Source organism: Pholis gunnellus, assembly GCF_910591455.1.
Source record: "Pholis gunnellus genome assembly, chromosome: 23".
NCBI classification, from domain to species: domain Eukaryota; kingdom Metazoa; phylum Chordata; class Actinopteri; order Perciformes; family Pholidae; genus Pholis; species Pholis gunnellus.
Genome location: NC_136550.1, coordinates 970,744 through 996,366, shown reverse-complemented (window position 1 = coordinate 996,366; position 25,623 = coordinate 970,744). Strand labels below are relative to the sequence as shown.

General features: G+C 41.7%; 3 protein-coding genes across 3 annotated transcripts; 2 read left to right on the top strand and 1 right to left on the bottom strand.

Annotated features, from left to right (window-relative positions):
- Positions 1 to 18: 18 nt before the first annotated feature.
- Positions 19 to 6,340, bottom strand: LOC306715012 (toll-like receptor 2 type-2). The gene is made up of 11 exons (XM_079185229.1): positions 6,055 to 6,340; positions 4,833 to 4,989; positions 4,593 to 4,742; positions 3,476 to 3,682; positions 2,842 to 2,964; positions 2,537 to 2,687; positions 2,255 to 2,419; positions 1,753 to 1,932; positions 1,518 to 1,658; positions 924 to 1,432; positions 19 to 565 (listed from the first exon to the last, which is right to left on the bottom strand). Exons 1-11 carry the CDS (start codon positions 6,305 to 6,307, stop codon positions 151 to 153), a joined length of 2,451 nt encoding a protein of 816 aa, XP_079041355.1. The 5' UTR covers positions 6,308 to 6,340; the 3' UTR covers positions 19 to 150.
- A 3,766-nt stretch (positions 6,341 to 10,106) lies between these two features.
- On the top strand, positions 10,107 to 12,993 carry eslec (eosinophil lineage-specific marker). Its single transcript, XM_079185005.1, has 5 exons — positions 10,107 to 10,241; positions 11,154 to 11,251; positions 11,382 to 11,516; positions 11,639 to 11,753; positions 12,601 to 12,993. Exons 1-5 carry the CDS (start codon positions 10,148 to 10,150, stop codon positions 12,666 to 12,668), a joined length of 510 nt encoding a protein of 169 aa, XP_079041131.1. The 5' UTR covers positions 10,107 to 10,147; the 3' UTR covers positions 12,669 to 12,993.
- A 1,452-nt stretch (positions 12,994 to 14,445) lies between these two features.
- On the top strand, positions 14,446 to 21,241 carry fgb (fibrinogen beta chain). Its single transcript, XM_079185174.1, has 13 exons — positions 14,446 to 14,580; positions 15,385 to 15,408; positions 15,504 to 15,610; positions 16,055 to 16,157; positions 16,702 to 16,770; positions 16,920 to 17,034; positions 17,645 to 17,751; positions 17,958 to 18,072; positions 18,569 to 18,688; positions 18,814 to 18,936; positions 19,248 to 19,342; positions 20,031 to 20,221; positions 20,656 to 21,241. Exons 1-13 carry the CDS (start codon positions 14,494 to 14,496, stop codon positions 20,885 to 20,887), a joined length of 1,488 nt encoding a protein of 495 aa, XP_079041300.1. The 5' UTR covers positions 14,446 to 14,493; the 3' UTR covers positions 20,888 to 21,241.
- Positions 21,242 to 25,623: the final 4,382 nt, after the last annotated feature.

The following is a 25,623-nucleotide window of genomic DNA, read 5'->3' as shown; positions in this document are numbered from 1 at the left end:
GTTATGCAAACAATTTTATTTCGTCGTTCATCAGCTGTTTTCTTTTACATTATTATTTGAACAAAGTTGAGTTGATCAAACCCTTAAATCTACAAAGGGTGGAAGAAACCAGAATGATCTGATGAGAGCCGACCACTCTGTCTTTCTCTCTCAGTCATCCTCATCTTCCTCTCCTCTCAAAGCGTGGCGGAGTTTCCTCCAGAACTCCCCACTCCTCTCCTCCTCCTGAGGCCACTCCAGGTAGGTGTTGGAGCTCATGAGTTTGCGCAGTGTGCAGAAGCGTTTGGGGATGTCGTCCTTGGACAGCGGTTCAAGCAGGACCAAGATGGCCGCGTCTCCGCCGGCACTGCCATCGAACAGCTGGAAGTGGGAGAAGTCCAGCTCGTAGCGGCACCAGTCCGACTGGACAAAATTCTCGGAGAGGATGAAGACGGTGCGCCGGCTGCGCTCCATGGCGCTCATGATGTTGTCCACAATCCACTGTCCAGGAAGGAAGTCCCGCTTGTGGAGGCACAGGGTCAGAGGCCGGGGGGCGCTGTGGTTCACAGAGTCTTCATCGCTCTCCCTGGAGTATAAACCAGAGAGAAGGTAATGTTTTAATCTGGTAAATATCGCAGTAAATTTATTGGAATGGTAATTTGCCAAAAATCTGAAATTTCCAAAAGTCCTCGTGACTAAAAATGTATGTGGACTCTGCTCATCGTCTTGTACCAAACTTTAACTTTAAATCAAGTTTACCTCAATCGTAAGATATACGAGTAAGACCCAAAAAGCAAAGTACCTCAGAAATGCCACATGGTGGTGCTTCACTTTTTTACCAAGGTTCACTGAAAGGTAAGTACTTTTTGAGCTTTTGCTAACTAACAAAGGGATAAACAAATGGTAAAACGTTACTATGTTTTAAAGATATAGATCAACATTACCTTGGCTCCTCCAGCTCAGGTACCAAGAAGTTCTCCACCCAGCTCGCATCTCTCTCGCTGTAGGACACAAAGGCGTCGTAGGACAGCAACTCCTCCGTTCCCGCTCCATCTCTGCGTTGCCGCCGTCCCCGGGAGCTACGCTTGGCCCTCAGCCACACCCACGTCATCTTGAGGTACCAGAACACATGGAGGCGCCACAGCAGGACACACACCAGTATCCCTACAACCAGCGCCGCCCCACAGCTCACGGACACAAACAAAACCCGGTGGCACACGACAACTGAGAGTTGGACTCGACCCACCGGTTCCCCCTGCAGGTAGAGAGGAGAGTCGCAGACGTAGCTCTCCTCTCCATCTGTCAAATGCACACCTCCACCTCCTTGAACGGCCGACTGGAGGAAGTAGACGAAGTCACAGGAGCAGACAAATTTGTTCTGACCCGCCTGGAGGTCCTGGAGCCGCCTGTACGACTGGAGGTCCGACCGGTCGAACATGTTCAGGGTGTTCGACTGTGGGAGAACACACTGGGGTCACACTGGGGGAATACAAAGAGGACTGGAAGAAGAAATGTATGATTGAGTGATTGGTCCTTACCTGTATTGTCAGTGTTTGCAGATTGGAGAACAGCCATCCAGGGGGCAGCCTCAGTAACTTATTCCCAGAGAGGTGGAGCTCTCTCAGGGCAGGCAGGACCAGGATGAAGCCCTTGAGGTCGTTGTTGCTCAGATCCAATACCTGTATGTGATAAAGCACAAGATAAAAGTGTTGTTTGCTGCAGTGTGTGTGTCAGGTCGACTGTTAGGATTACTACATGGTCCACTTTCAGTACCTCCAGAGTTGCAGGTAGACAGGGGGTGATAGTAGTAAGTTTGGCCCTGGAGATGTTGAGGTATCGCAGGGTGGAGGGCCAGGAGCAGCCCTGGGGCATGGAGCTGTATCCATTCCGGCTGATGTCCAAGTGGGTCAGTTTGGAGAGCTTTGTCACCTGCTGGCTCATCGTGGACAAAGACTGGACAGCAGAGAAGACAGAGGCAGACGAGTCTTCAGGAAGCAGGTATTCTTCTTCAAACCTGGGGCCTCTTTTTTTAACGTATTCTTGGATTTATACTTTATTGGCACCTCAGTGATTTTACTTGTGATGATCAGTTTACTAGTCAGTAGGAGTACTACTCCTCTGTGGTTAAACAACACATTGTCTCTCAAGTACAACCAGAGTTTGCTTGTGTTTCCACTGGCTGGACTTCTTTGTAGCTAGGAAGTAAACATCTGATACAAATGAACAGAAAATCCACAAAAAATAAAGACGTTTTTTTCAAGTTTCACAATGGCACCTTCAGAGCGTTTCCGCTGAGGTTCAAAACTCGGAGGCCCTTCAGAGTGCCGTCTCCATCGCACAGTGTCTCCACCAGAGTCAGGTCAGTCAGCAGGTTGTCGGACAGGTCCAGGTACTGCAGGTTCACGAGCAGGCGGGACGTGAGACAGGGCAACACAAACACCTGAGGGTAAAAGTTCTGACTTTAAAACCACACTCCTAGTTTCAATCGGGACTCCTTGCTCCAGCTATGTAGTGGATTTATGTAGCTATCGCACTAGACAGATAACACCGTCCTTACCTGACTATTTATGACGGACAATTTCCTGGGGTACTGCAGCAGAAACTGCAGCTGCAGAAGGGAGGCAAACTGAAAGATTTTCAGCACCACGGCGTTTCGTATAAAGAACTCGTCAATGCTTTTATGGTCGGTCCATCTGGCTCGCTCCCACCTAACACCAACGGAGAAACAACAAACCATTAAACTACCCAGTAGGTATGTACATTCGCAGCTCGTTCATGACTTTTGACAAAAAGTCTCTAAATCTAGCAGGGAAGTTTGCGTCACTGAATTTGCCAGATCGTGCTGCCGTGCTGGTTTCCTACCTGCCATCGCCTGTCAGTGTGGCGCCGTCAATGGACAAGGAGTTGAGCGGCGCCCCATCCACCGCCACCAGGAAGTCAACAATGGCCTCATCGGACACAGAGACGTTGCGGAAGGTCATTTTCCTGAAGAGTGACATCATAGAGGAGCGACTGGTTGGTATGTCTGCCAAACCGATTTGACATTTTTACACCCCAAAAATGTATATAATGTATAACGCCTTTAACCTTCCCCTGTTGATTACATTCATTAAGACAATTGTTTTTTGTATTACAAATTTACTGAAATGTTATATTTAAATACTGCATGTCTCACATTCTCTATTCCAAGTGCCATTAAGAGCACTAAGAGAAGGCAGAGGAACCTGACTGTTCTCACAGATTGTCTGTCCCATATACTGTCAGGATATAGTGACAGTACCGATGTACAACAAGTCATTGAAATGGAGAAAGTAGAGGAGTAAGGGGTACGTCTCTTTATTATTTTTCTCTTATGTTCAGGCACTTTCTTATTATTTAGAGTTTCACACTAATACAGCATCGAGTGCCCTCTCAGCCCTATCATTGTGTTCATCAGTGCTTCATTAGGAATTCTGCATGAACGCGAGTATTAAAGAAAAAGAGATTGTGGACAGACCTGACTCTCCTCCTGGCCACCTCTCTGGAGGGCTGAATAGACTGATTCCTCATCAGATGGAGATCTTCCAGAATAAGCCACGTCTCAGGGTATGACACGTCCCCGAGCACAGCCGAGGCTAAGGCTATGTTCGTTAAAAATGGACCGTGGAGGCTCAATGTGACACGACCTAGCGGCCAAACGTCCGCTAGAGTACCGGTTTCGTACCTGCAGAGAGAGAGAGAGAGAGAGAGAGAGAGAGAGAGAGAGAGGAGAGGTTAAGTGGAAGATGGGGAATAGTAAGATCCTTTAAAGGGAAGGGCAGACTGTGGATTCAATATTCAGTGCTGCAGTCTTTGGTCCTTACAGTTACAACCGCAGCGAAAGTGCCCTCTTGGATGCCCCTTTGGTTGATAAAACATGAAAAACGGCCCTCTACGATGCCCTTCCATCAGAGAAAACACAATGAAGTGCCCTTTAGAGTGCCCATCCAATGGAGAAAATGTGATAAAGAGCCCTCTAGGATACCCTTCCATTGAAGAAAACCTGATGAAAAGCCCACTAAAACGCCCTTTCAGTGGAGGAAACATGAGTTCCCTCTAGGATGCTCAGTGGAGAAAACATGATGAGGTTCCCTCTAGGATGTTCCTCCAGTGGAAAAAGCATGATGAGGTTCCCTCTAGCGTACTTTCTGCATGCTGGTGCCCCACCGCATGGAGCCGATGCCCTTTTAATATTTTGACACCAACCTTATATTTGATCTTGCTTATACGTTATACTTTCCATAATCATCTGCATTCATAATCAATTTGCTTAATGTGGATAATGTGATGTTATCACAAATGACAGGGCCGAGAGGATCCATACCTCACCAAATTTGACTCTTCAAACTCCAGAATCAGCTGCATCAGCTCTTCTCATGTTTTGGTATTTTATGTTTTGGTATTTTCTCTTATAAAACATTAGAATAAATTATATTTGAAGTGGCTACACAGTCACGAATGTTCTGTGCTGTCTGCCAGTGTAATATATATACATATATATATATATATATATATACATACATTTCTTTTCCTTTTTAGGACATTTGACTCTCGTGCAACAACACAAACACACACAAACAGTGTCAGTCCTTCACCTCGTCAGGTTGTTGGCGTGCACAGTGAGCTCCTCCAGCTGAGTGACTCCAGACAGATCTCCTCTCTTTAGCTCCTCCAGAGCAGGACCTCCAAACCCCAGCCTCCTCAGCCTGACCAGCCTCTGAAACACTGGAGGAGAACCCAGGCAGCTGGAGGACACGAGACACACAAACCACGAACATCAAATGTGATTTGCGTTGTCACTGCTCGGTCTTTGAACTGTAACCCGAGTGCTTTACCTGTAGGGGTTGTGGAGCAGGTTGAGCTCCTGTAGAGCTCCTAGCTTGCTGAACCATCTGTGGTTGAGAGCTGTCAGCCGGTTGTCAGACAGATCTAGCTCCTCCAGGCTCCACAGAGAGTCAAACGCTGTCGGATGGATCACAGCTAGTTTGTTACCTGGAGGACAGTAATATCGACATGTAAAAGCATCCGGCATTCTAGGGGTTCCACAGGGCTCAATCAGTGGACCACTGATTATCATCAATTCTCATTAACGTTATTATTGTTGCGGTGATGCCTTGCAGAGAAGATCCTCGTGGCTAAGGAGTGCAAGCGGTGTTTTATTCCTCCACCTGTGAGTCTGTTTACTTTTAAAAACCTGGACAGCCTCTAGATGGCAGAGTCGGCAGGAGGAGGGCTAAAGAATCCCTGTCCTGATGAGTGACTCAGTCATATGTCATCATTGTCCAATGTCAATTACGCTCCCTATGTAGATGTGCCGGGCTCATTCTAAGCGAATGAAACCACAAGGATTCTTAGTTCCAGGTGATCAGACGCTAATGAAAACATACTTATGAATGTTAGATTACATTGCTGCCAGTAGATCCCCCTGAATCCTCCTTTAAAAGCTACGGTTTCAAAGTTCATTCTTGACCTTTAGGCACGGCAAAACATGGACGAGAAGTCCTGAGCGTGAACATCTTCAGTTCCATCATGACCGATGAAGACCATGTGAAATGACCAAAAGCTCCAGAACAGCTACTGAATGGAGCTTGGAGGTAAGATTGTTTTGTCATTTATATTGTAATGTATACATCTCAAAACCTTTTATTCATTATATTAGCGTTAAAGATAGCAAATATTATATTTAACGCTAATCAATAGAAATCAATTTATTTGTAGATTAATGTTAAACTAATTGTAAATGACAAAACAATCTAACCTCCAACATATACATACATATAAATATACATAAATATCAATAAATATAAATAAATATATGTAAATATCAATATATACATAAATATTAATATATAATTTTATATATATATAATTATATAATCTTGACAAATAAAGTCTGACTAATACAGAAATCCACTTAAACACAGATGTTGACAGAACACGTGTCGTGACTCCTCAATGAGTGTGTTACGGTGAAGAAGTGAATCTCACATTTCCTGCTCATGCCTCATGTTACAGAAAAGCCTTTGATCTATCCTTCTGCCTGTTAATCAACGTTACCATGGAGACTCAGAGACCCCAGTCTCGCGTGTCCCGTCAGGTCATCCCCCGTCACCGCGGTGATGATGTTGAAGGACAGATCGAGAGTCAGGGCGCCGTCTGTTACCGTGGGGACACGGGTCAATCCGCCGTGGGAGCAGTTGCAGAAGAGTCGCAGGTCGCAGCGATCGCAGGACGGCCTCTGACCCCAGCCCGGGGCGAGGAAGAGGAGGAGAAGGAGGAAGGTGGAGCGAAGGTTGCTCGGCTGTCCCATTCCGCTGGGAAGGAAAGTGATCGAGTGGATGAAGTAGTGAACAGAGCAGCAACGTGAACGGGCATCAAGAGGAGACGCGCTGAGTGAAAGAAACTCAGTGAGGAACAAAAGAGGAAGTCCTGAACATTTTATTCTGACTCTTATGAACTTCATGCTCATACGGCACGTTTGTGGAGCGTGAGGGTCTAAACAAGTTATTATTAGCATTATCATTATTATTTACTGAGATTTATTTCTTCTTTGTTACATGTTAGAAATAAGTTATATATTTATTATAATATATATATATATATATATATATACTGTATATATATATATATACTGTATATATATTTGTGTGTGTGTCAGAGTTCACTGTGTTTTATAGCCCTCGTGTGTTTCCTTCATTCTGTAAATGATCTGTGAAACAACCGGACGACTTCTGCTGTCATATAACGGAAAAATTATGACAATCGAGTCAAACTTTCAGACATGACGGCATGTTAAAAAACTAAATAAATGAATTTTCATGTTGTGTTCTAGGAAGGTGAGCTTTGCTTTACTGATTCTCTAAGATGAGAAAAGACAAGAGAAGGAGTGAAGTAGCTTCACGGCTGTTAGGAGAGGAAGTAGAAAGTTGAGGCTGACAGCTGGAAGCCTGAAAAGAGGTAGTGAGCATGAAATCCTGTGTGTTTGTGAAAATGCACCAGTGCATGAAAAGATCTTTTGCATATTCTTTAACTTCTATACGGTCCAATGACATCAGAATGAGGAAATATCAGATGAGCAATCGTTAAAAGAGAATGACTTTTGTGCTAAAGTGTGATGTCTATTTGAAGAATTACGTTGAACTCCTTATTGATTATGACTCATTGTTGTATTATCTTGCATGTGCTTTCTGTTACATCACACTGTCACCGCTGTACGTTCAGGACCGTGACCACAGGGACGTCTGCTCAGGCTCTGGTTTCTGCTCCAGCCAACACTTCCCCTTCGACCCCATTCAGAGAGACGTCAATGTTCACATACATGAAGAACTCCACGGTCCTTTAAAAGCGGAAGAAAAAGGAACGTATGAATGACAGAAGAGCTGATAATACTTTAAATCCTTTAATCGCTGTCACAAGGTGGCTGATACGCCCATTAAAACAGGATACAGACTACAACTCCACGATGACACAATTTAGAGCAGAAGTTAACTGTAAACATCTGATCAATCTGATTTAAAAGTCTGGCCTTTGGCTCTCACGATGCCCTCTGAAGAACAAACAGTGAAAAGCTTCTTCCCTTCCACAATCTGGGTTCTGAGAAGGGGGCGACATGTATAGAGGACAACATGTATAGAGGACAACATGTATAGAGGCCGACATGTATAGAGGCCGACATGTATAGAGGACGACATGTATAGAGGCCGACATGTATAGAGGCCGACATGTATAGAGGCCGACATGTATAGAGGCCGACATGTATAGAGGCCGACATGTATAGAGGCCGACATGTATAGAGGCCGACATGTATAGAGGCCGACATGTATAGAGGACGACATGTATAGAGGACATGTATAGAGGCCGACATGTATAGAGGACAACATGTATAGAGGCCGACATGTATAGAGGCCGACATGTATAGAGGCCAACATGTATAGAGGACGACATGTATAGAGGCCGACATGTATAGAGGCCGACATGTATAGAGGACAACATGTATAGAGGACATGTATAGAGGCCGACATGTATAGAGGACAACATGTATAGAGGACATGTGTAGAGGCCGACATGTATAGAAGACGACATGTATAGAGGCCGACATAGAGGCCGACATGTATAGAGGACGACGTGTAGAGGACGACATAGAGGCCGACATGTGTAGAGGACGACATGTATAGAGGCCGACATGTATAGAGGACGACGTGTAGAGGACGACATAGAGGCCGACATGTGTAGAGGACGACATGTATAGAGGCCGACATAGAGGCCGACATGTATAGAGGACGACATGTGTAGAGGGCAACATAGAGGCCGACATGTATAGAGGCCGACATAGAGGACGACATGTATAGAGGCCGACATGTATAGAGGCCGACATGTATAGATAGAAGACGACATGTATAGAGGACATGTATAGATAGAGGACAACTTGTATAGATAGAGGACGACATGTATAGAGGCCAACATGTATAGATAGAAGACGACATGTATAGAGGACATGTATAGAGGACATGTATAGAGGACATGTATAGATAGAGGACGACATGTATAGATAGAGGACGACATGTAGAGATAGAGGACGACATGTATAGATAGAGGATGACATGTATAGAGGACATGTATAGATAGAGGACGACATGTATAGAGGACAACATGTATAGAGGACAACATGTATAGAGGACAACATGTATAGAGGACAACGTGTATAGAGGACAACATGCGTTTAAAACATCTGTAAATGTGTAGACGAGGCCTTAATTATCTTTATTTAATCATATAAAGGCTCATTGCATGGGTGCTATTATGTTTAAGGTCTCAAAAGTCTCACACTATAGGGTTTGTGTACAATCGAAACATTTAGCAATTATGCTGTTTGGAGACCATATAAAATAATAATAGTTTTCAAAATGGATGTTTTCCTCAAACACCTTTCGTTTAGTAAAATATCTAGAACGCAAATCAACGGCTCCACAACGCTCACATGTCCAGAGAAGAAGATTCTGAGCATGCTATAGCTAGTTATGTCTTGATTTATACACATCTGACCGCTCATGTGGACAGAATTTAATTTGAAAAGATAGAGGAAAATGATCTCCGTGTCCATCTGGACTTCTCTTTGAGGTGGGGGGGCTTTGGTTACTGCGGTGATACTGAACCCGCCCCTTCTGAGGGTTTAGCTGTGATCCTTAAACAACAACACACAGCTTGTGTTGCTCGAGCTGGAGGATGTGATATGAAGTGATGCAGCCAAGTCTCCATCGGTGTCAAACAACAATCTGCAACCCAGATTGGAAACAATGCAAAAGCAGACGAGACCGACCGAGTAATAAAAAGATGAAACATGAAACTCTGTGATAACATCACACACACATACAATGCATGACTGAGGAGACGTCTGCTCCGGTAAAGTCTGACCTCAGATCTGCGTGGGAAACTAAAACGATGACTCAGCAGACGCGTCTGATCTGCAGGATAAAAAGGCCGACGCAGCAGAGACGTCTCAACACACAGCGGCTGATCCTGAGACAGGTAAACTTTATTCATGCATTCATGCATTCATTTGATGTGCTCCTCTGTGTGCATGCATTTATATGTATATATATATATATTATTTTAACTGCTTTATGTCCTGCTGTTTAGTTTAATCTATAATATTACATCATATCATGTGTTTTTTGTGTATAACTTGCAAAGTTGTGTACATGCATGTGCAGAAAATCAAAAGGAATTTGTCTTCGGGGGGAAATACTGCCGGCTAGTATTGTACTTTATTAACTCTGCGTTACTATGCTGCAGTATTTATAGATTTTGTTTTATTCAAACCTGTTTATACATATTTGTTTGTGACACTCTTGTGTCGTGTGTGACAGTTTTATGCCGGAGTTCTTACAAATAAAATAATCAAAGAGTTATTTTAATCTCAGCGAGGTTTAAATACAGGAAAAGGAAATACATGTAGTAGAATAACGAGTGTTTCCTTCTGACATACACAAAGTGATTCCCTCCTGTACCTCATGTATAATACATATAAATAATACGTTAAACCCTCGGCTATTAAAGAGGTAACTGCTTCTATTCAATAGAGTTTTTGCTGCTGTGTTTTGACAGTCGACCCTCCCTCTTCATCATCATCATCATCCTCATCCTCACCACCATGAAGGCCCTCAGCGTGTCTCTGGTACTCGGCTTCTTCCTGACCCTCAGCCAGGCCGCCCCGCTCAACACCACGACCCAAATGATGATGAAAGGTACGAGAACACAAACCCGCCGGCTACGGTCAGGACGTCCCGCAGTGCGACGCTCACGGGAACTAGTACATCTACTCAAGTACTGCACTTCAGTACACGTTTGAGGTATTTAGATGTTAGTTTTCCATGTTCAGCTTAATTTTTTTAAATATATGGTATCCTACCTGAACATCTCGTCATTTAGTTTATCATGATTTAAGTTAAGTTAATTTAATTAAATGTATTCAAATTTATTCAAATTCAAATTTAATTCAAATTTATTCAAATTCAAATTTAATTCAAATTTATTGAAATCGATTTAATTTAATACGATTTAATATAATATGATTTAGTACAAACATTTTCAATTAGAATACAAATAATATAAAATAAAAATATATAGTTTATAGTAATATAATATATCAGTCCTCAGACTGACTTTAACGTTAATACTTCTGTACTTTTTGAGTTTTTTACTTGTAAAGCAGTATTTGTTTTCTAGTGTTGAACATTTGTGTCCTCTCATATCAACTGAGGGTCTTTTATTGTGTTGAAAGCATCTCGCATATATGTTTAGCTTGTTTGTTTGTGTGTATTTATATATATTTATATATATATATATATTCATTTTTCTACATGATTAAGAGAGACAGGAGTTTATCTACACTTGAGTAAATTTCACATGGAGTTTGGCGCCATCTGTTGGCCGTGTTATTGACAACAGTACAAAGTCTGATAGCATCGTCACAGAGATTGTTTCATTGTTTGTTTTATGAATATTAATATTCATGATGCAATGACATCAATCAGTTTACAGTAAAAGAACAAGAGATGCTTCAAAGCTTCAAAATCAAACTGGAGATTGTGTTATTAAAAGACTTATTGTGAGTGTGAGTACAATATTAGAAATGTGTTTTTTCTTTTCTTGTGTAGATCACTACTGCCCGTACGGCTGGTCCCACTTTGAAGACCACTTTGAAGACCACTGTTACATCTTCATCAACAGCAACAAGACTTGGATTGAAGCCGAGGTGAGGACCGACACCGCTCACACGTTTCCAATCAAACCAAACCAAATGTGTGAAATCTCTCTCTCTCTCTCTCTCTCTCTCTCTCTCTCTCTGTCTCTCTGTCTCTCTGTCTCTCCTCCCCCCTCTCCAGAATTACTGTCTGTTTGTAGGGGGCAACCTGGCGTCCGTCCACAGCTATGAGGAGGACCACTTCCTCCGGTCTTTGACCAAAGATGGCACCTACAATTTCCCCCTGACCTGGATCGGCGGCAACAACGCCATTCATGTAAGGAAGTCTTTTGTTGGAGAATGAATTTTTTCTAAATGGCAAAACTACAAAATACAAACTTTAAGTTTATTTTTTTCCATTTACTGTACGTCTGTTTGTTTGTGTCTTCGTATCCACAGCTGGCTGTTTGGCTGTGGAGTGACGGCTACAAGTTTGAGTATGAAAACTGGGCCAGAGGCTTCCAGATGCACCAGATGAATGAAACCGAGCGCTGTCTGCAGATGAATTATGGATGTAATGAACTACGCAAACATATCTCAACCCTGGGAAATCCCACCCGAGCTCTGCTTTTTGAAGATTGTGTTTTTGCATCAATGTATATGATGAGAGACAATCAGCTGTTTCCTCTCATCATATCGTCCTGTAGTCTCTCGGTACATTTTGGTTGAAGTGCGTATACGTCTCTGGTAGAGACCTGTCAATCACTGTGTAGCCCCGCCCTAAAGCATCCCCTGCTTTATGGTCTGTTTGACTCTAAATGGACCATCATTTACTAAATGAACATCATGCTGTATTGAAGAAGACTTGAAACTAGAGATTGAGACCATAAACTCATGTTTACAATGTTTACTGAGGTAATAAATCAAGAGAGAAGTAGAGTCATTTTCTCATAGACTTCTATACAACCAGAGGAGTCGCCCCCTGGTGGACACTAGAGAGAATGCAGCTTTAACACATGAAGCGTTGACTTCTCTTGGCAGAACCGGTGTTTTCAAGCCTCGAGTTCAGCAATTTAGCAGCCGCCATCTTGTTTTTTTTGCAACCAGCAAACAGGAAGTGACCACATCTGGACTGAGGAGTGACGTAGAGACGCCGTATACGTCTCTGGTAGAGACCTGTCAATCACCGTGTAGCCCCGCCCCTAAAGCATCCCCTGCTTTATGGTCTGTTTGACTCTAAACGGACGTTAGTGCGTCATTTTCTGTTTCGCAAAAAAAATCCAGCGTGCTAACACGACTAAATACTAAATTGACTTTCACCTTCAAAAAACATTAATTCATGCCAACCGTACGTCGGTGAACGTTTTCTTTGCACGTGCAGCTTGAAGTCAATATTTTCTGATCATCTTTGTGTGTTTCAGTGCTCAAGAAGTGGATCAACACCTCCTGCAACAAGACTCTCCCTTTCATTTGTGCCAAGATGATGTGAAACCGGCCGGATCCAACAGCTGGAGTTTCACTTCGTTTTTGAACAGATGCGTCAAAGGTTTCGAGTCCACCTGCCAAGATCTGGTCCAGGTCTATCCATCTGAACTCCCTGTGGTCCATCTCGTATCTGTGTCGACACGCATGACCTCCTGTTGGACGAAGTCAATCCAATCCAAGGATTGAGATCCTCAAATCATTAAAGCTATCGATGCACACGTAGCTGTGTTAGTATGAATGAAAGCAGGAGTAAAGGTGTTTGATTCATTCTTCTTTTGAATGTGTAGTGTGTGTGTTCGCCCTCAAATTACAACGCAAATAAAATAAAAAAATACATACATTAAAAAAACCTCTATGTTTACATATTTATTCTTGTCTGAGATGAGATAAAAAGTCAAGTTTTATTCCTAGTTTCTAGTTTTCAAAGAGGCAGCTCGTGTTTGAAGTTTCATTTAGGACACAGCACAAAAACACACAACGTTGTGTACAGAAGGTCAACACTGAGTTCATCACGCTGCACCGCGTACCCGTCTGGACTGTTGCTCAATCGTTCTAATGTCACCAAACTGAAAAAAACAAAAACAGCTTTGACTGTGAGGAGAATTATTCCTCTCAGAAACAGTGTTCAGTGCATCTAAACAGAGACTCTAATAATTAAAATATGTTTCAGGAGAAATATTCATCATGAATCAGACTAAAGTCAGTGTTTGTTCACATACTGACACATGCTGACTGTGTCATGGAGTAACTCAGTCATTCCCAACATGCAGTCCTAATAATATAATAATATACTTTGTTTAAAACTACTTGACTCCACTTAGAGACACGTTTAAATCTCTAACTGTAAGATTACTGTTGCAGATGAAATAATAAGTAAATCTGAATAAACACAGAGGACGTGTCCTCGATCGTCACTATTAGAACAAGTTTGTCAGATTGTGAAATCCAGAAAGTGGAGATGAACTTTAAACACGTTTCACTCTTATTCTGATCGTTGAAGTTAAATATTCTAATCAAAGGTCACGGTCTCAGTTGATTGATTCATATCTTTTATTGCACACAAACGTTGTTTTCATTATTATGGGATATTTGTGATGACGAAGCAAAGAATAGAAACAATTTGAACATTTCATTCAAACAAGAACCAGAATGTGAACAAACATGTTCAAGCAATGCGACAGGAATGTTACTAAAATCATTACAAATAATGATTAATTAACAATATCAATGATTTACTAATATTAAAATACTTTCAATGTCTCAGAATATACAGTAGTATCTCTATCTAGCAGTTTTATAACATTTCTGAGGTACTACATTTTCAAAGGGGAAATATTATACTGCTGTATTTACTCGTTAATTACATTTTATAGCACAAATATTGTATATTATTTTGTGTACATGAGATAAAAAATGTATCTGATTTATACTGCAGGTACTTTTACTCAAGTAGAATGTCAAACGCAGGAGTTTTCCGGTAAAAGAGTATTTCTACACTGAGGTGGTACATGTAGAAGTTTAAAGATGAGTAACACAAGTGAACAGCTGTACTGTTGGACACGTTGTGTCTGACTCACACCAACAGACTCATCAGTGGAGCTTCAGTCCTTCTGCCCTTTGCTTCCTCCGCCAGCAGGCTGACCGGGAGCAGCAGGTGACTCAGGTTTGGGTAAACTGTCCCCGGCTGATGTTGACTGTTCTGGTTTTTTCTCTGCAGCAGATCGATAAGAAGTGGAGCCGCAGGATAAATAGCGGGAGGAATCAGATGTCAGGGCCAGAGAGGAGGAGTGAAGGCGCACTGAAGACGAGGAAGAGTTAACTTCATCACGATGAGGACGCTGCTGTGTGTGTGTGTGTGTCTGTGTCTGTCCGCCGTCTGGGCTCAAGACAATCTGGAATATGACGACTACGATACGGTGAGTGCTTCACTGCAACGACTTCCTTCAACTTTGACCTTTAATCACAATATTTAAATGTTACCCTAGAGTGGAATCATCGTTTAAAACATATTTCAATGAATCAAACCAAGTTATTTCATTTTTTAAATGAATGATATGATCTCTAACTGAATCTTTACTCACCGAATACAATCTAAAAAAGGCCAAAGCACCTTTTATATGTAATGTAAACTCCTTCAACATAAAATATGACAAACTGTATGAATTCACTGTCTCTTCCTGACCTGTATGATGTTGTTAATTGTGTATTATTAATATTTTTAAGGTGAAAACACGTTTTCTTTCAGATTAGTGGAAAGAAAACATTTATTTTACTAATTCTTCTATATTTCCGTCTGTAGATTTCTCATAAATTACCATTACATAACGCCTCATTTGCATATTTAACACTTCAGATTGTAATTTAATACAAAATGTCTTCGTGTAAGTATAATCATGGTGATATCTGTTCATGTTCTTAGAGCTTCTCCCCTTAATGTCAGATATTCTGTTAAGAGCAGATTCAATATAAATCATTCCTAAATATAAAAAAGGCATTTTACACTTTCAGCCGCTTATTTTGTGATGTCATTGTATTAAAGTGTATTTATGACACTGTGCATCATGTTAGATGTCACATCTTTATCTTCATCACCAGATTACATTACAGTAATAATGCATTCATATTACAGAGTGTCCTCAAACAAATGCAGCTTTTAAAGAAAAATGGATTTTAATCTTCTAATATGTCGCAATATTTTTCTTTTATCTTTGGACAACAAGGCATCACCTGCAAAGAATGAATCAGTGAGTAGAGAATGCTTGATTTGTATCGTGGATTACATTTATTTTGGTATTTTGTATTCCTTCCTCACGTGCTGTTCCCTCTCGTCTCCCCTCAGACCAAAGCCGGGACCGTAGACGCTCGTGGGCACCGTCCGCTGACAAGGGGCGGGGACAGCTACACCCGCAACCGCTATGCCCCGCCCCCTATCAGCAGCGGCGGCAGGTGCGTTCAAACACGAACACCTGACCTAATGAATATATTATTGGATTATCATTCCTGATGCATTAATGTTTCATTTTAATGGTTAAACTAATATGAATGTGTTTAATATACTTTTATATGATTTCATCTATAACTGCATTTAGAAGATGAGTATATGACTTAAAATATTGAAAACCACAGCTGTCAGATAAATACAGTGGTGGAAACCAAATTGATTTACACAATACTGTACTTGAGTATTTCCATTTGATAGTACTTTATACTTCATTTCAGAAGCAAATATTGTGATATTTACTTCAATACACTTTTTTAGCAGCTATAGTTTTTCAAAATGAATATGTGGTCATTTTATAAAATATGCTCCATTGTTGCAGATCCAGTCGGTTATTATTATTATTATTATTTTTCTTTTGGTGAAGCGTCCGTTTGCTTTTTTCGTCCCAGGTATCGCGGCCGGCCCACCCCAGCTCCAGTCGGAGGACAGCAGCTGCAGGAGAAGGAGAAGCAGCCGGATGAAGGAGGATGCATGCACGCCGCGGAGGAGATGGTAGGAGGACGCAGCACACGATCACCCACCCACCCACCCATTCCACCCATTCCACCCATTCCACCCACCCACCCACCAAACCACCCATTCCACCCATTCCACCCATTCCACATGTCTGTGTCACGTTTCTGATGGACGATGTCAAAAGTATTAGCGCACGTTTGTAGACGCCGTTGTTCCAGGTTTACAGTTCATTTCAGGATAACAACTAAAAAACAAAAGGCAGAAACTTTGGTATTCAAAATACTACACGTTGTTGTTTTGGTCGAGATGATTATGATGCACGTTCGTATCTCTTTCTTCTTTCTTCTTGGGGCGTTTATTTGAAGAAACAAATTCCCCAAATCTCAAAACTCCAATGTCAGAAAAAGCCATTTGTTTGGACCACTAAAACATTATATTGAGATTGATTCACGTGTCTGGAGCAGGTTTGATATCTGCCAATCCATAAATCTGTTCATGGATAGAAGGAAGTCAATGCCCCCCCCCCCCCCCCCACAGTCACTGATTCAGACACCTAACCAGAGCTTCTCTCGTCCATCAGGGTGTTTTGTGTCCCACTGGCTGCGAGCTGAAGACCGTGCTGCTGAAGCAAGAGAGGAACGTCAAGACGGTAAAAAGTGAACTTTATCTTTTATTTATCTCAGCAATGAGGGAATATGGGAGGACAAAATTGCTCTAACTCAAAATGTGAGATTAGATGGAATTCATTTGCTGTCATATTGTGGATTGACTTCCTGTTGCATCCATTTCTTTCCACAGAGCATCAATGAACTCAAGCCTCAGGTGGAGGAGTTGTCCCGATCCTCCAACACCATCTTCAACTACGTCAACAGCATTTCCAACTCTCTGAGGGAGAGGCAGAGGGTCGTCGGCGGTGAGTCTGACTCGAGATCAGCCGGATAATGTCGGTAAATTATGGTTTACGAAGTGCAGAAGGCTCAACCAATCAGGACGCCTTCGTGATCTTTTTGATAGTTTACAATAAAACGAGAGCCTTCAAGAGCTCTTCTGAACGTTTTCTTCTTCTTCTTTGGGTAAATCTGTAATGATGATGTTTCTGTTTGAGGTAGTAGTTACGTCACTTTATATGAATACATGAACGACGACTGTTTAGCAAAGTATTTGATCCACTTTGTTTTCCTGTTGTTCACGTCAGAGTCAATCAATCTCAGGCAGTTATTACAAAAGAGTGCATCGCGGTAGAGTAGAATATATTTAGAGGAGAGTAGTAGTTGTTGTTTAAAACGTATTAAATGTAAAACATGTTAATACACAGAAAGTTGTGAGTTCTATCATTAAATGAATGCTCATCGTAGTGATAAGGTGAACTTGTGTTGTGTGAAAGCATTGTGGCAAAAACGACAAATACAGTGAAGAGAAAAAACGTGCAAATAGTGTTTTACAGGCACAACAAAAGAGATTTTTAACATTGTTCCTTCTTTCTCTGAAACCTTCCCATAATATGTTGTTTCTCTGCCTCTCAGACAACAGCAGGGTGGTTAGTCAGTACACTGATCGGGTGGAGGAACAACACGCCTACATCAAGGAGACGGTGGACACCACCTTCCCCTCCAGCATCAGAGTGCTACAGGTAAATATCAGCTGACACTCTCATTCATGTATTAAGAAATGTTTCTTGTTTTTAGCTGTAAGTAAAGCATCATCTTGGAGAGAAATAGATGATGAGCTTGAATCTATTGCAGAGAAAGACTGAAACAAAAATGAATGTATACAATATACTAATCTAGTGAAACCAACACCCCCTGATGTAATGCACTGTGTGCTGTGTGGCTGCAGGGGGTCCTGGACAAGATCAGGCTGAAGATCCAGAAGCTGGAGAAGGCCATCCAGGGCCAGAGAGTGGAGTGCAATGAACCGTGCAAGACCACCTGTCCCATACCGGTGGTGTCTGGTAAGTGTGGTGACCCCTAGAGGTCGCAATGTTCAACATACGCAGGCGACAACTTCTGGGTCTGAAAAGTGAAGCTCTCTCTAGTGTCCACCAGGGGGCGACTCTTCTGGTTGTATAGAAGTCTATGAGAAAATGACTCTACTTCTCTCTTGATTTATTACCTCAGTAAACATTGTAAACATGAGTTTATGGTCTCAATCTCTAGTTTCAAGTCTTCTTCAATACAGCATGATGTTCATTTAGTAAATGATGGTCCATTTAGAGTCACACAGACCATAAAGCAGGGGATGCTTTAGGGGCGGGGCTACACAGTGATTGACAGGTCTCTACCAGAGACGTATACGGCGTCTCTACGTCACTCCTCCTCAGTCCAGATATGATCACTTCCTGTGAAAAAAACAAGATGCGATGACCAAAAACCAAGATGGCTACCGCCAATCTTGTAGTTTTTGATAGAACACAAAAGTAACTGAACTTGTTCTCTTGTGTGATTCAGGTAAGGAGTGTGAGGACATCTATCGTCGTGGAGGAAAAGACTCCCAGATGTACTTCATCCAGCCCGACCCCTTGTTACCTCCATACAAGGTCTTCTGTGATCAGACCACTCAGAACGGAGGTGAGAGTAGAACTCAGTTAGGCCACCTAAACTTTCATTTCTGATTAGTTTGTTAATACTTTGGATATTTTGGGCCTTTGTTTGAGGAATCTGTGTTTAAAAGAGACCTTCTCCCCCCCCCCCAGGATGGGTTGTCATCCAGAGCAGGCTTGATGGCAGTGTCGACTTCGGCCGACGCTGGGACGAATATCGGCGCGGTTTCGGCAACACCGCCTTCGATGCTGGCAAGGGTCGCTGCGAGACTCCAGGTTAGACTTTTAACGTAAACCACTAGAGGGTGCTGGAGGGAGTGGAAGCCATTGTTGGGAAGTAACTGAGTACATTTACTCAAGAACGGTACTTGAGTACAATTTAGTTAGGTAGTTGTACTTTGCTTGATTATTTTGTAAGACTACTTCACTACATTTATTATATTGTGTTGTACTTTGTACTCCACTACATTTATTTGACAGCAAAATATAAGCACCAAATAAGTTGCAGTTACCAACATATTCATGTCCAGCATCATTCCTGTAATTTGTGGTTGACTGGCGTACTTTTCTCCTCCGTCACCTGACAGGTGAACACTGGCTGGGCAATGATCATATTAGTCAATTAACCAAGATGGGCCCCACTGAGGTTCTCATTGAGATGGAGGACTGGACAGGAACCAAAGTGAGTCCTCTACACGTCTATTTACAGTAGAGATTATTAAGTGATCAAAAGAAAGTTTATCTGCAAATATTTTCGGAATGGTTTTTGTCATTTTTTAAGCAAAAATTCCAAACTTTCTCAGTTTTTTTGGTTATACAATTTTGGAATTTGCTACTTTTCTTTATCTTTTCTGATAGTTAAGTAGAAATATTTTTGATTTTAGACGGATAAAAAAAAGCAATTTTAAGGACAAAAAAAAAAAATAGGAATTTGGTGACTGTTTTTTTTCTGAGTCAGTTCTCCTCGAGGGTTTAATTCCACAACTAAATGAAAAATGAGTTTCAGTGAAATGAATCACTATGTCACAAAAATGTTATAAGAAATGTCCTAGCATAGCATAGCATGTTGAAATATGTAAAAACAGTCACAGTATAGCATAATGAAAAGATGAATGTAAATCTCACTGTACAGTATGTGGTAACATGTTGTGAACAAGAGTTATGGTATTGCAAGTTGTAACTAACAACATAAAATCAAAGAGTCAGTATTTTATGTCGTAAGAAAGTAATAAAGACGTTATTGAATAGTGGCAATAAAAGTCTTAGTTCTAATATTAACCGATATTTCATTATTGCTAATGTATTTACGCTAAACTAACATATTTAGTATTTTGGATAATTTGATTCCGACTCCTCAACCTTTCGTGTAGGTCCATGCCCAGTATCACCAGTTCACCGTCATGACAGAGACGGCCAACTACCTGCTGGCGGTCAACGGCTATTCCGGCAACGCTGGCAACTCTTTACTGGAGGGTTCCACAGAACTGTTCGGTGAAAACCGCACGATGACCATTCACAACAGCATGATGTTCAGCACCTACGACAGAGACAACGACAACTGGTGAGTGTCCTGCTGCTGGTGACTAAACCCCAAAACACTGGCCGTTCAGTTCACCAACAAGTCCAAACGAACCGGCTATCCAGGCTCACGTGAACTAAACATTCTCACGGCTGACTAACTCTAAAAGATACACCATCGTGGGGTTTGAAGAAATCAACAGCTAGTTGTTGCTAACGTATAACACGTCATTGCCAAGTTCACACAGTTGCATATTTGTACCACGGACTCCTTTCATTTAACAACTATTTCTCTTGTGTGGAGCATTCTTTCGCTAAAAAAGGCTTAATTCCTCTATCAAGATACTTTGCCATTGGTCATCTGCAGAAATTCACACGTTAAAATTTCCCCCAACTCGACAATAAATTCCTGCATCACTCCCTCTGGTTTTTCATATATTTTAAACACTTTTCTCTGTCCCCGTTTCCCTGAACCAGGATCCCCGGGGATCCCTCCAAACAGTGCGCCAGGGAGGACGGCGGCGGCTGGTGGTACAACCGCTGCCACTCGGCCAATCCCAACGGCCGATACTACATGGGCGGAGCCTACACGCGCCAAATGGCCAAGCACGGCACCGACGACGGCATGGTGTGGATGAACTGGAAGGGGAGCTGGTATTCGCTGAAGGCCATGAGCATGAAGATCAGGCCGTACTTTGTCCCGAGCTAATCGTGTCGGATAGCACGCACACACACATACAGGAAACCGCCAAAATAAAAGACACCAAAGTAAATTGGGGGCCAAACTGGAGCCACAAAAAAAGCTTCAAAACTCTTTGTAGCGTTCGACTAATATTCACGTGTGTCCTTTATTTCAGCTGTAACCTTTGTGTTGATGGACACGCACATTTACACACAACTGTTTTAACAAAGTAACGCAGCGTTTTAACTTCAGAAGAAAGGGAAATGAGAAATGGTTTGACGTCAGAGAAAAGAGAAACTGGTTGTGAGTGAATGTGTGTCGTCTTCAGTGTGCACGACTAGGACGAGATGCTGTCCTTCACTACTCAATAAACACATTGAGGAACGTACTTCCTGTTTGGTCCTTTTGTTGTTTCACTGCACGTTATTGACCGTAGAAGACGTTTCGTCGTCGTTACGTCCCTGATGAAGCTCCTTCTTGCTCCAGCCTGTCAATTCATGAAAACGTATCATGGAGAAATATGCAAAGAGAAAATGTAGTTTCAAGACAAGTAAGAACCACACGAGTGCTGATTAATGGAGGCTTTCGACAAGAAACTACTTTATAAGAATAAAGCAAAATAGGACAAGAGTGAGCAGAGGGAGCAGAATTATGTCTTTTATTAATCTGTGAATAATACAAATAAATAGTTTTTAAGAGCATTCAACATTAGATAATACAATTCAAGCTAATATAATATTATTTAATTTAGGATAAGAGCATTTAAGATAATATATTCAAAGATAATTAATATCATTTAAGATATAAGATAAGATCATAGAAGATACAATAAACCTTTATTGATCCCCAGAGCAGCTTCACAGAAATAAGAAATATGTAAATAGAAATGTAAAAATAAAAATAAGAATTCATCAAATAAAAGGTATACAAAACTAGTATTGATGTACACAGTGTACACCAGAATAATGTGTACTGTGATTAAGTCATGATACTTGTGTTGTCTGTATTAATAAAGCAAAAAAGAATAATATTGTATATGACGTGGTTAACATTATACATATTTACATGGTATAGCGGTATAGAATACACTAAGGTACTACAGTAATATGTGATAATAATAATAATATAGTATAGTATGTATACAACATATGTTACAGTATAATGTATATCAACAGTAATAAAAATACTACTATTATATAGTATAGTATGACATAAATAGTCATTAATGAATACAGATATATCAAAAATAGCAAAGTAAATAAATAAATCATAGTGAGCAGAACCAGATAAATATATATGTTGATATTTAATGTTAAAATGAGGGTAAAACCTGTTTGAGGTGTTTCAGGTAAAACAGAACCAGTTGAAGGTCGTGACATTGTGGCTGTGATGGAGAGTGTGCACGTTAAAGGGAGCGTGGTGCTGCAAACAAACAGAACTAGAAACAGTGACTGTGTTTATTGGAACAGGACCTTTAAAAGAAACATTCTTTACTTCCACCGTGAAGCCGTCAAGCCTGCCTCAGCTCTGCCTCCAGCAGCTCCTCCACAACGACCCGGTTCTGTCCGATGTCCTCAAACTGGGTCAACAGTTCTCTCCGGACCGCCGGGATGGTCCTGTACTCTGGGGGCGGAGCCGGGCCTACGTCTGCAGGCTGCAGCTTCAGGTGTGGGATGTCTTCGGGAGGCGGAGCGGCCTTCCTCCTCCGGCCGAGAGTCTCGTCCACCTGCTCCACGTCGGTCCGAAGCGTTCGATCGCCGAGGTGATCGACGCTGAGCGGTAACACCGACCGGCAGGACCCGTAGCAGGCTCGCAGCTTCATGTCAACGTCCACCTGGAGACGTACAACAACACTCATATTATGAATCCCCTGTAGGGCTACGGTGGTGGACTTATTATTGGAAATAAATAAGCTCCTCAGTAGTATTGCTTTGAGTTTGTGTTGTCTGATAAATGTAAGTCCAATACTCTCTCTTTTAGCTCTGTTTTTGGTCTCCACCACCTCCTGAGGGGAAATATCTGTCTCTCCAGCTGCTCAACGCTCCACTATGTTCACCAGCTCGTCTCTAAATGTGAGCTTCTGCTGTTAGCTGCTGAGCAGGCGGTGTGTGTTGGGCCGAGGTGAACCGGAGCAGTAACGCCGCCTATAAACCAAAACAAAAAGTCGAAAGATGCTAAAACGCTCCGTAGAGCCGAGGGACGAAACGACCTCTCGTCTGGTCTCACCTCTGTTCGATACATGTCCTCCATTTGTTTCTGGACGCCGGCGCTCAGCTCCTGGAGACGCAGCGACAGCCGGGACGACCGTCTCCGTAGGGACGTGAGGTTCCTCGTCAACCCTTCAGAGTGTTCCACCAACTTCAGCTCCGACACTGGAGACGAACACCGTGTTTATCAGCCAGCATTACTTTAGTCGACCCGTCTTCCAGAATACATGAACAAAGTCAGTCTTACTGTGTCTGTAGACGAGGACTCTCCGGTTGTGGCCGTAGATGTGCGTCATCGCCGTCATGGACTTCTCAGCCGCGTCTTCGTACATCTTTGCCGTCTCACACACCTTCCTCAGTCTCCTCTCCACCTTGCTCTCCGTCTGCGAGATCAAACCCCGGAGTCTGCAGCCAGAGGGGCATTTAGAAACCTTCCGGAGAGGAGCGCAAAGGGTTTACTAGTGTGTGGGAGCGGCCATTTAGAATGCTACCAGCCGATTGAATGGGCGTTCTCAGTGGTTATACCTCCACCATTCTGATGCTTCAGACGGGCCACACTAAACCTAACATGTTGTGAATTTTAAAAAAAACAACTTTCGGTTCGGGCAACAAAACTACTTGGTTAGGTTCAGGAAGAGATCTTGGCTTGGGTTAATGCTAGGATTGGTAATGTTGAGAAACTAGCAAGAGTATGCTAGAGTTTAAAAATGATCCAACTGAAGAGCCCAGCAAAGCGCGGCCGTCTCTCTGAAAGTATCGAGCAGTACTGAATCCAAACGTTGAGTTGACTTCTAATCTTCTTAAAGCTGCATTAACAGGTTTGTTGAGGTTAGCACAATATGCTAACACAACACTGACATACCATCATCTTTAGGTTGATATGGCTAAGCAGTATTACTGTGGTATTACTCTAGATCTTCAGTAGTAGTAGTGTAGTATTACTCTAGTTCTTCAGTAGTATTACTGTGGTATTACTCTAGTTCTTCAGTAGTAGTAGCAGTAACTTGTGTATCTGAGAGTGTGGGTTCAAAGTTTAAAGTTTAAAGTTCTGTAAATTCCGCCGAGTGTTTTGCACGTTTCTCACCCAGTCGTCGTCTGAACACAGAGGAACGCCCGCCGTCGCTCGACAGCGTTGCTTCCTGTGCGTCTGGCTGTGACCGGAGGGCTGTCGGCCATCTTGATTCTGCTGCTTCAGCCCCGAACAAACTGCAGACAAACGAGCAAACAAACAGAACTGAGGTCAGTCCACTTTAAACCGAGCTCTAAATCAAACAGCGGCGTTGCAGAGATAGCGGGTGAGTTGTTTCAGAGAGGACAACGGTCTCATGTTGAGGTTTTATTGCTTAAAAACACGACGATTTGTTGCATTTCAAACAAGATTCTCTGATGTCACACAAACACCTAAAATACTTTGATTTGACAAACGTTCTGGGCTAAAGAAATCCTCTTACATCCGTCTCTCCAACTGCTTTTAATGATTTCTTCTCGTCAACATGGGATGAATCCTTCATCTACTTGGGATTTTTAGAAAGGAACTCTCAGACTGCCTTAAAAACCAGGCCGGATTAACCCCGGACCCTCAGGGCTCCTGGTCCTCTGTGTAGCAAGTCGTTTGTTTTATTTAATAATGTGGATACAATAAAAAGGAATATAAAGGGAAATGCTGCTGTATGTAATCTGCGTATTTAAACAGGAAACATGAATAGAGCGTCAACAGGGGGGCTGAGGTTTCTCTGAATTTATAACAAAACTAAAACATTCAACCAAACGACAAACTAAACATGAATCAATGTCATAGTTTATTCCAAATATATCTCAAACACGTCACATAAATGTGTTAAAATGTGCAATAATAGAAACTGGTTGCAATAACAAACCTTTTTTTCCATGTTGGGACAAATGTATGCTGCTGAATATAAAATGCTCTTTTCAAAAATACAGTTTTATGGTAAATATGATGCATGAAACTCATTTATAAGAATTTATTTTAATTTATATTATGATTCTATTCACAGGAAGATTTCAGTCACAGTGAAATTCAAACATTATTAAACCATCCAAAATAAATGAGAACTATCCTCATTTCTGTCATAAATAATAAATATGAAGTAAGTTTGTATTTGATTATCTGCAGACATGGTGGTAATTCTGACCATTTTAAAGGCTGAATATGTCAAACTGAAATGTATTTATATGTTTAGATGTCAAGTTGTTCACAATAAGGAAGTTTTTATGTTGATATTAAAGTGTCTTTTTCTGATGTTCAAAAACATTGTTTTTTGTATGTATAAAACATCAAAAACTTTAAATGGGGCGAATCATTTTTACAGTCACTTTCCATTAAATATGATTGATTCTATAGTCACATGTAGGAAGGCAACCTTTCTAATATGTTTTATATTTTAATGTTTTTTTTTACTTTGTAATAACACATTTCAATTGTCTTTTAATAAAAACATTTCTAACATAAAGAGATCAATGATCTGGTGTTTATCTTTTAGTTTATTTGGACTTAAATAACGGCACAAACCACAGCGGCTGAAGTGAACATTGAAT